The 11,165-nt window shown below is 44.6% G+C and overlaps 1 protein-coding gene across 1 annotated transcript; it reads right to left on the reverse strand.

The window, feature by feature from the left end:
- Window positions 1–289: 289 nt before the first annotated feature.
- Window positions 290–10,731, reverse strand: LOC110390992 (butyrophilin subfamily 1 member A1-like). Its single transcript, XM_021382633.1, has 5 exons — window positions 10,698–10,731; window positions 9,527–9,805; window positions 7,382–7,597; window positions 3,665–3,691; window positions 290–2,140 (listed from the first exon to the last, which is right to left on the reverse strand). Exons 2-5 carry the CDS (start codon window positions 9,762–9,764, stop codon window positions 1,581–1,583), a joined length of 1,041 nt encoding a protein of 346 aa, XP_021238308.1. The 5' UTR covers window positions 9,765–9,805; window positions 10,698–10,731; the 3' UTR covers window positions 290–1,580.
- Between the last annotated feature and the right edge of the window lie 434 nt (window positions 10,732–11,165).

An 11,165-nucleotide genomic window follows, 5' to 3' on the forward strand; every position in this document is an offset into this window, starting at 1 on the left:
GTTTTTCCATGAGATTCTTGTGCACCCATGCAGGGCTCGTGGACTTCCCTGCTCTGGCTATCTCTGACTGAGCAGTGGGGGTTCCTCCCAGCCTTAATCATTCTGTAAACTCCTTGGATGTTTAAGATATAAGAAAACGTAAGTGGAAAATAGTAAGATGTGGACAAATAACAGCAGAAAGGAAATTATTTATTTATATATAAAACATGATTACACTGAATTACATTTTTATACTTGGATTTATGTAGATACTTATAGATACTAACCAGAACTTACAATATTAAAGAAGAACATTTTTTTTTCCTGTTTGACCTAATATCTCTATCTCCTAGCTTTCCCCAAACTACTGCTATTCATTTGTCAAAAGTTTTCATGGAATACTTCTTGTGATCTTCCTTCACATAGTGATTGGTTTTCTGCTTGCTATTATGATCTTACACACTTTCATTTCATAGACTCTTGGAATGGTTTGATAGGAAGGGACCTTTTAAGATTGTCTAGTTTAAACTCTGTGCCATGGGAATGGGCATCTTTACCTTATAGCAGGTTGTTCAAAGTCCCATCAAACCTGATTTAGAACAATTCCAATGACAGAATTTAGACTACTGTCTAAAACAGGTGATCAGTTAGTGAAATACAAACTTTCAATTTCATGGAGCTGCTGGGACTTGTAATCCTTTTTGAGAAAGACACTCCATGGAGATTCAGAAAGGAGAACCTTAGCTGACTGATTGTGTGCAATTGTAATTAGCAGGAAGGCTGGAGTGGTCTACAGTGCCCAGAGTGAAACAGGATGTTTTGGCACCTTGATTCTGATAAGCGAAATAGGTCAAACGTCACTGGTTGGGAAGTGAAGGACATTGAAGCACTACAATATCCCTCACATATGCTTCAGATTTCCCACTAGAAAAAGGGGATAGGACTGACTTCCACAGTTTTTAAAGGATCATTGGACTAGTTAGTTGAAGTTTTGTAGGAGAAATAGCAAAATCCTAATATTTCTCTATTTGGTACCTGTGGATAAAATTTAACCTCAGGCCTTTTAGACTCCTAGGAATGATTGATTAACGCATGCTATGCTTTGATGCCTCTGGAGAGGACCATGAACTTCAAACACAAACTGATCTTCAGAGCTGCAGAACTTGCATGGAAGATACATATGAATTGAACTGAAGAAAAGGAGCATGATGTGACCAGTGAAAATTTAAATAGACAAGTCTGATGTGATCTGCGTTTGGACATCTCCTGGATACTGTATTTGGTTCTGTGTGACTGAGGTGGGAAAAAACAGCCAGGGGAATCAAGTTGAAGGTACTTCTTGCACCTCCTGTGCTGAAAAGACAATTCAGTTCCCTGTATATAACTGAAGACTCTCCATGGATACTGAGCGTCATACTTCATTTATCGACATGATCTCTAGGGCTTCTTCCTGCTGTCTCAGGGCAGAGATAGCAAGCAGAGCTGAAAGATCCTGGTATCAAATACCAAGCCAATTTCCACTGGGAAGCGCAAAGTAGGGAGGGGTTTTTTTGACAACATCAGACAACGTCTGATCTCACAATCTGTATTTAATCATACATTCAGTCATCATCATCAAACCCTTGCACTATTTTCAGTGGCTCAGTATCAAGCATTGAAAAACAAGAACCTGTTGAGAAGCAGGGAAAATATTTATTTTCCTGCCCACTAAAACCAATAGTGGTGAAAGTATACAAATCTGTTTTCTTACTGGCATTGTAAAATGAGAGCTTGTTGGCAGAGATGTTCAGGAAGATTCCAATCTTCTGTGGTCTACCACTCACAGTCAAACGAGTCCAAGGATCTGTGTGGGCCCAATACTCCTGCCCATCTGCTGACCCTATGACCCAGAAGCCATTCTGTGGGGACAGAGTCACAGTCCGTTTACGAGCCACAGATTCAGAGGCAACACCCAAGGTCCAGTTTCTTCTCTTTCCTACATCCACTACCCAGTAGTGTCTCCCAGTTGTGTATCCTTCCTTTGCCAACACAAAAATGTGGGAATCAAATCTCTCCTCCCTGCTGGGTACCTGTCTGATTGCACCGGTATCATTCATACTCTTCCCATCTTCAGACACTTCCAGTCTGGGGTGAGCCGTGTCAGCATTCAGGGTGACATCAACTGCAATGATCAAGTCATGCCATAAGCAGCAGGAAACACAAGGGCTCATTTACTGAGGCTTTCTTTACTTTGTCCTCACTCACATCTTACTTTCCCTTTAGTCAGGGTGCACTCAGTAGCCAGTTGTCTCAGGGTACCCTAGCTTCTCCCCTCCCATACTCCCAGGCACTTTCATTTCCAGACTTGAATTATGTGTCAGTTTGTCTGGGTGTAGGAAGGCCATACAGAGGGATCTGGATAGGCTGACTGCTGGGCTGAGGCCAGTGGGATGAAGTTCTACAAAACCAAGTGCTGGGTCCTGCATTTTGACCACAACAATCCCAGGTAACACTAGAGGCTTGGGGCAGAGTGGCTGGAAGACTGTGTAGAGAAAATGGACCTGGGGGTATTGGCTGACACTCGGCTGAATATGAGCCAGCAGTGTGCCCAGGTGGCCAAGAAGGTCAGTGGCATCCTGGCTTGTATCAGAAATAGTGCATCCAGCAGGAGCAGGGAAGTGATCATCTCCCTGCATTCAGTTCTGGTGAGATCGCACCTTCAGTATGATGTTCAGCTTTGGTTCCCTCACTACAGGAAAGACATTGAGGCCCTGGAGCATGTTCAGTGAAGCACAACAAAGCTGTGAGGGGTCTGGAGCACAAGTCTTATGAGGAGCAGCTGAGAGAACAGGAATTACTTAGTCTGGAGAAGAGGAGGCTCAGTAAAGACATTATCGCTCTCTACAACAACCTAAAGGGAGGTGGAAGTGATGTGGGGGTCGACCTCTTCTCTCATGTAACATGCAATAGGATGAGAGGGAATGGCCTCAAGGTCCACCAGGGCAGATTCATGTTGGACATTAGGAAAAATTACTTCTCCGAGAGAACGGTCAGGTGCTGGAATGGGCTGCCGAGGGAGGTGGTGGAGTCACTGTCCCTGGAGGTGCTCAAGAAACATTTAGATGTTGTGCTGAGTGACATGGTTTAGTGGGAAATATTGGTGGTAGGTTTGCTACTGAGATGATGTCCACCAAGTGTGCATGAAATGCAAGGCACTCTAACAGGGTTCTTTTGATGAAAGCATTCAGTATCAGGTTAGACTTTGTGGGCTCAAATACATCTCTCCTTCCATCTTTCAACTTCTCTTGACTACACTCAGATGTTTTTATAATGTTGATTAGAAGGGAAGAATGATTTTCACTGGTGCAATAACAAGGAAATATTTCTTCCCTCATTTCACCCAGCTAATCCCTGTACATGATAAACACTGGACAGGACTCTAGCAAGGTGCAGCACTGTGAACTGATCCCCTCCCACTCCAAAGAGGGCACAGAGAAGAATGTGTCACAGAGGCTGAAGTGGCCAATGCAAGCAGTCACTCCTTACTACATGCAGCTAAAATGCCTCCTGTCAAGCATTCGTAGGGACTTTGGCAGTGCACAATAAGGAAAAAAGTTATCAAACATTCCTTCCTCTGAGCAGGTTGTCTTCCATGCAACTCTACACTGGGGCTGGATGTGTATTTCAGAGGTACAATCAGGCTTACCTTTGTAGTACTGCATTTTGACAGAACCTGTGGGGAAAAAATTAAAGCAGAAAGTAAATGGATTTCTCAAAGTATGATGGTCTGATGTACAGTAATACAGTCTGTGCTGTCAACCGAAGGTCCTATGTTCTTATATAGTGACATGTTGGTTCTGTAGGTTGGAAAGCATGTCAAATGCCACTGTGAGATCCACCATGGAAGGCAAGGTCTCAGGGTGTTGGGATGCTTGGTCTTCCAGCAGCAAAACTATAACCAAACTTAAAATCAAGGTACGAATAACTCAAGGGGAGAAAGGCAAGGTCATTCTTGTGGCATGGGAGAAATGGGTAGAGGACAAGGGTCATGACTTTGTAAAGAGTCATCTGAATTTGTCATACAGTAGGAAGAATGGAATTTGAGCTACAGTGTTCTCATGAAATGCAGATGATTGTATTTAGGGATGCACATTCCTAACCGGAACCACAGACAGTTCCTAACTGAATCCTACTTGCAGCTGAAGCTTCCTCAATAAAATCCCGTAGGATATTACAAGTCCTTTACAGTCTGCTTCTTGTCCATGTTTGTTTCCAGCTTCCAATTCCTCTCAGAATGTGCCCCCTCAAAAAAAAAAAAAAAAAAAAGAAAAAAGAAAAAAGGCATACAAATCTAAACACTGATTTCCCATAATCTGCCTTATGTGACACCCAGTCCCACTCACCCTGCCACAGACACATGCTTTTGTCAACCCTTAGGTCTCAGTATGACTGATGGGTGAGAAACCTCATTCATACTTGGATCCTATGCTCCTAGACCAAGAGGCCTGAAAGACAATTGTAGAGACACAGTCAGTGGCCACAGACAGAACTGATAATGAATTCTGGAGAGGCAAGACTAAATCCTTACATGTGTATTTTGTGCTTCATTAGGCATGGCTTATAATGCTTCCACTTGATTCCTGGGAAGTTGGTGCAGAATAAAAAGCTACTGTGAGATGGGCTCAGCCTCTCATTTATTTATTTTTTTAGTTAAGACATGCCAACTGTATGGGAACTGCTGAGTCATGGCCTGAACCACTGATTGAGCACCTGGAGGAAAGACCCAGTCAGCCCTGGGAGCACAGGTGAAGGCAATTCACCTGTGCCACCAGAAGTGGGTGGGAAGCCTGGCTCCACCCCTCTTAGGCCTCATTTAAGATCTGACTGCCCCTGAGAAAGGATCTCTTCCTGGAGATCCCTCCTTGGTGGGAGTCTTTCCTTGTGAGCCCAAAATCTTCCGATCTGGGTGCGCGCTGTGTTTTCCTTCCACTTTTTGTAATGCTATTTCCATCATGTTAGTCCTTCTGATCGCTACACCAACCAAAAGAATGGCCAGACCGCTGATAAAAGTGGAGACTCCATTTCACAATGGAGAGACTCTCAGGAAAGAAAGGGGACTTTTCAACATCAGATTATCCAGAATTGTTCAAGATATACAATTTACACAGTGGCCTGATAACAACTTAGTCTGAACTGTGACTACATATTATTGACCTTCACTATGTAGAGCATACTACTGATCATCATCAAATCCCTGTGCTGTTTTCTGTGGTCTCTTAAGGGAGGAATTTTTGAAGAAAAGAAAGAAGGCAACAAGTTTCTAGCAGGGAAGAAGGGATAGGGAACAAGGAGATGAATTATTTAGAGGGCAGCCTCTCAGGTTTCTCACACAACAGAAAGAAAGGCGTTCTTGCTGAAATGCTCGTCCTGACCATGGACTACCATGGGCCATCTGCAGGTAGGGGTGTTCTCTAGTCATCTGCAGTGAGCAGTATCTCCTCATAGCAAAGGAAATTTTACCAGTGTAACACCCGCCTTAGAGTGCCCTAAAATCTGCTTGTTGTCCACTCTCAGTTCCCGCTTCTGATTCTTCTAAAGATGTGTACCAAAATAAATAGAGGAACAGTTATCCAATTATTTGACCCAGGCAATGTTCATCACCCCTTCTCCTCCCCATCACATCTCCTAGCACCCATAGTTCTCTCAATGTGTTGTTTCTGTTGTGGCTGACAGGTAGCTGAGACAAGTAGTTTGTAATTGCAGTTTATGATTTGGATTGGATATAAAACAAAAGTTAATTTACAATAAGGGTAGTGAAGCACTGGCACAGGTTGCATAGAGAGGTGGTGGATTCCCTATTTTTGTACACATTCAAGATCAGGCTTTACTGTGTTCTGAGCAATTTGGTAGAGTTGGAGGAGTCCCTGCTCTTTGCAGAGAAGTTGACATTTAAAGATCTCTTCAAACTCAAATGGTTCTAAGTTTCTGTCCCGTACCCAGAGGCTCAAATGATAATTGTGGAAAACAGACGATATCTACAAAGAACACTTCTTTATGGCCTGGTAAAACATTCTGGTGTCAAAGATATGTTTGTCTTACCTAAATCCTACTGCATTTGATTGCAGTTTCAAGAGAAAATAGAAAAGGCTAAATCCTTGTTTGAAAACGCTCCTGTGAGATCCAGGTAGGACTAAAACCTGCTATGATATGAGCTCAGCACCTCCCTCCTTTCCAGTTGAATATCATCATAGAATCACAGGATGGCTTTTGATGAAAGGAAACAAGTCTCATTTACTTCCAACCCCCTGCCATGGGCAGGGTGCCCACGCACTAAATCTGGCTGCTCGGTGACCCATCCAACTTGGCCTTGAACACCTCCAGGAATGGGTTATCCTGAGCTTCTCTGGGCAACCTGTGCCAGTGCTTCACTTCCTTATGAGCAACAATTTTCCTCCTAACATCTAACTGAGATCTCCTCTCTTTTAATTTAAACCAACCTCCTTGTCCAGTCACTTCTGGGCTTTGTAAAATGCTGGCCTCCATTTCATAAGCTCTCTAAGTCCAGAAAGGAGAAAGATAGTCAAAGGAATGAATCACAGAATTACAGGGCTTGGAAGAGACCTCTAGTGATCAAGTCCACCCTCCTGCCTAAGCAGGTTCACTACAGTAGGTCACACAGGTAGGTATCCAGAAGGGTCTTGAACATCTCCACAGAACAAAACTCCACAACTTCTCTGGGCATCCTGTTCCAGTGCTCCATCACCTTTGCCAAAAAGAAGTTCCTCCACATGTTAATATGGAACACACTACTTTTAAGTTTCATGTCATTACTCCTTGTCCTATCACAGCACACCACTGAGAAGAGCCTGGCCTCATACATTTGCCACTCACATCCCTTTAGGTATTTATAAACATTAATCGGATCCCTCTGTCTTGTTTTGCCCAGCCTGAACAGACCCAGCTTACTCAGCTTTTACTCATAATGGAGATGATCAAGGCCCTTTATCATCATGGGCATGATCTTGGAAAAAAAAGGGGACACTCTCCTCCCAATGAAGAATCTCCCAGAGTAGAAGGACTTCCTGAGAGAATACTTCTCCTATGACAAAGACAGCAAGCACTTCACCAGTCACTTCTACAGTTTCTCTCAGAGCTACAGTCAGCAAGGGAATCTCAGAGCCCTGAGTGGAAAGTGAAAGGTGTGCTATGTCATCACCTTGGGTTATTACAAGAAGTCTATTCAGATACATAGCTCTCAGAAAAAACATGATGAAGCTGAGATTCCATAGTACATTCAGACCTGATGAACACCTTTTTCATCCAGGGAGATGAACGCCTGCTCAAGGATAGCCATGCTTACCTGACTGGCTCTTCAGAAAGAATAGCTTTTCCTCAGGACAAGAACAAAGGACGGTAAACTCACCTTTCTTTCTTCTGTGTTCCAGCATCCCTCTGAGAATCTGAAGTTCTTCCTTTGTGGACACATGCATGTTCTCCAAAGCTGTCTGCAGGGCTTGAATATTTTCAGAGATTTTCTGAAGGGAAGTCCAGGTGTTGGTCAGTTTCTCACTCAGAATTTTCTCCATCTCCTCCCGCATGGATTCCATGGCCCCTGAGGTGATCATCACCCCCGTCCTTCCTGTGAAGAAAGAGATGATTCACTAAAAACTAACACTGCCTTCTGTCATTTGAGGCCTTGTCTCTCTGAGCAGGTAGTGAATTTCATGTTAGAAATGTCTGGTGAAGCAGTCTTTTAGTTTTAGTTCCATACTGGCTGTAACTCAGGAACAAAAGGAAAGTTTATGGTCTTTGGAAGAGGGAGCAAGCAACTTATGACAATTACAAATACACAGTGAAGCTGGGCAGGGAGAAAATTAGAAGGGCCAAAGCCCAGCTAGGACTGAACTTGGCCAATAAGGTGAAGGACAACAATAAATATTTCTATAAATACATCAGCAGTAAGAGGAAGGGAAGGGAGAATCTCCATCCCTTGTTGGACGCAGAGGGGAACACGGTGTCCAAGGATCGGGATAAGGCTGAGGTACTTAATGCCTTCTTTTCCTCAGTCTTTAACAGTAAGACTAGTTGCTCCCTGGGCACACACCTGGGTTGGTCTCTCCTCACTGGTGACAGGACAAGGGGAAATGGCCTCAAGTTGTGCCAGGGGAGGTTTAGGTTGGATTTCAGGACAAACTTCTTTACAGAAAGGGTTGTTAAGCACTAGAACAGGCTCCCCAGGGAGGTGGTTGAGTCACCATCCCTGACTGCGATTAAAATCCATTTGGATGTGGCACACAGGGACATGATTTAGTGGTGGGTTGTTAGAATTAGGGTAGTATGGTTAGGTAGAAGTTCCACTTGATGATCTTGAAGTTCTTTTCCAGCCTGAGACATTCTATGATTCAATAATTCTATTAACCCAAGGACGTGAATCCTCCTCCGTGGTCCAAGGCACACCAGCTTTGGATGGAAGAGGATGGAAGTGAGAACAAAATCCCATGTCTGCAGCATTGATGTGGAAAGATTGAGTGTCAGAGGGATGGGGAAAGGGCAGAGGCCCTGAGATTCTGCCTGAAGGCTTTGCAAAGTCTGTCAGGGCATAACTGAGGGTAGGAATTGCCCTATGCCATCACTTCAGCCACAGTCTGTGCACTGTGGGATAGAAGGCTCTTTGTCAGTTAGCAGTATGAGCGGTGGAAGGGAGAGACTGTAGCAGGATGCAGAGACTGGAAATGCTAGGGCCCCAGCAGGATCCTTCAGTGTGCGTGAGGAGCACTGAGAGCTCCTCAAACACTCTCTGCCTTCTCAGGGGAGGAGAGATGAAGGATAGTTACCACCTGCAGTCTCCATAGCTGCATGGAGAATTCTCAGTGAAGTGCCACACAAGAAAGGGGCTCTCCTCTGCTATCCTCAAGGAAATGCTTTGGGCTCACTCGCTGTCTCAAACTGTTCGCATTGAGGGATGCTGTCCAGGTTATGACTGGTATATCGTTAATTTCCTCAAAGGTGCTTATAGCGATGAAAATAACACTGACAGCAAAGAGATGCTTACATTGTTCTGAGCAGTGCTTACACACCGGCAAGGACCTTTCTGGTGGCAGGATGCCCCTCTGCTGGCAAGCAGACTCAGGGTACACAGTAAGTGGAGAGGGACCGTAGCCAGGACAGCAGACCCCAACAAGCCGAAGGGATATTGCATACCATATAGCATCATGCTCAGCTGGGGTAAAGAAGGAGGAATGGCAGACGTTCCTGGTTACGGTGTTTGTCTGCCTGCATTAAAGTTAAACATAATTTAGCCCTGTTTTTCTGGAAATGCCCGAATTCTGCCTGACAGTGGGAACTGCCTGGCAATGAATTCCTGATTTTGATTTTCTTGTGTGCCTGCTTTTTTCTTCACCACTTAAAATCCCTTTTTCTCAAACATGGTGTTTTTCCCTCCTTCGCCGTTCCAGTTCTCCCTCCCGTCTCATTAGAGGAAATTTACTGAGTGTCTGTGTGCTCGTGCTGCCATTAGGAGTAACAACATAGAGAGATGAAGGCCTGCTCAGGGGGTAGCCATGCCCACCTGCCTGGTTCTCCACCTCCACCTGATTCTCTTCAGACTCAGACCTTTCTGTTGTATTCCTTGCTTTTGTTACTCTTTCCTCCAGGTCTTTTCTGAGCATCTGAAGGTCTTCCTTGGTGGACACCTGCATTTTCTCCAAACCTGTCTGCACAGCTTGCACGTTTTCGGAGATTTTCTGGTGAGAATTCCAAGTGTTGGTAAGTTTGTCACTCAGGATCTTCTCCATCTTCTCCTGCATGGATTCCACAGCCCTCGAGGTGCTCCTCTCCACTGTCCTTTCTGTGAAGAAAGAGAGGAGTCACTGGAAACTAACACTTCCTCTTGTCATTTCAGGCCTTGCCTCTGTGAGCAAGTAGTGAATTTCATGTTAAAAACGTCAGGGGTAGCAATATTTTAATTTTAGTTCCAATGCAGACATTCCCTAGAGTATTTTGTAGCATGAATGGTGGCCTTCATGAGCTGTTTTCAGTTGGAAGGGTGCATTGTAGATGGCAAGAATGTGGAGAGAGGAGAGCACCCGCTTTGAATCTTATTTTCTATTCTTTCTTCAGTGGAAGACAAGTGGAGAAAACCAAGCGCCTGAATCATAGTTCCCTCCCTTTACCTCACCAACTGGCTTTCATTCTCCCATGATAGTTTCCCCAACATTACTCTCCATAATTCACAGCTCCCGACCTCTTGGTATCCTTTTGCCTCCAGACAGCAGGGATAAAGCCTGACTATCACCTGCATGGAAAGGCATGGCTGTAAGCTGAGGACCTGTAGAGCTACTACCAGCAAAAGGATTTTTAGGAGTAACAATAGGGGCTTTCCTGCCTTTGTCTCCCAACCGCAAGCAATACAGTGCTAGAGTTGGATGTGTCTGACACCAGAGAGCTGTGTCCCTCTGTCCACAAGTGTTTCTCTCAGGCACTCATGCCTTCTGAGTGGGACCAGGAGGGGTTCTCACCGCATCTTGCTCAGACCCTTTAGGACTCATGCGGATACAACCCTTCTAAGACATCCCAACTTACAACCACAAGCAAGAGAAGCGGGATCCAGTTGTAACACTATAATGTGATGGAAAACACAGCAATGACAGAGAGGTAGCATAGTCCCAGGCTGCAGCAAGCAAGCATAAGCCCAAATGCAACAGCCATAGATGCAGAAACAAATGAAAAAAGCTACAGACCTTCAAAAGGCCTCAGGTAGGCAAAGATATCCAGCAAGACACCCTTACCTCCACTGCCAACCCTTAAATGAGGTCTGTGAGGGGGTGGATCCTGGCTCCACCTGTTCCGGTCACACAGGTGCATTGCTTGCACCTGAGCTCCCCTGAGTTGGTCCTGCCTTCCACCAGGTGCTCAATCACTGTTTCAGGCCCTGTCTTATCATTTCTGCTACACAGTATACTTACCTGAAGGCACAAATGGGAGCCTCTTTTCATCTTGGATCCTTTGAAGCTGTTTCTGGGTTTCAGGATCTTGTGTTCATATGAAAGAAATAGAGAAGAGGAGATACAATAAAGCTTGTCCCCAAAGAGACATGTAAATATCCTGAACAGCTTTTTGGGAATAACACATAGAATCATAGAATGATAGCATCATTGAGGTTGGAAAAGATCTCTAAGATCATGTAGTCCAACCGTTAAGCCATGACC

This window comes from Numida meleagris, unplaced genomic scaffold (genome assembly GCF_002078875.1).
Source record: "Numida meleagris isolate 19003 breed g44 Domestic line unplaced genomic scaffold, NumMel1.0 unplaced_Scaffold261, whole genome shotgun sequence".
Classification (NCBI taxonomy): domain Eukaryota; kingdom Metazoa; phylum Chordata; class Aves; order Galliformes; family Numididae; genus Numida; species Numida meleagris.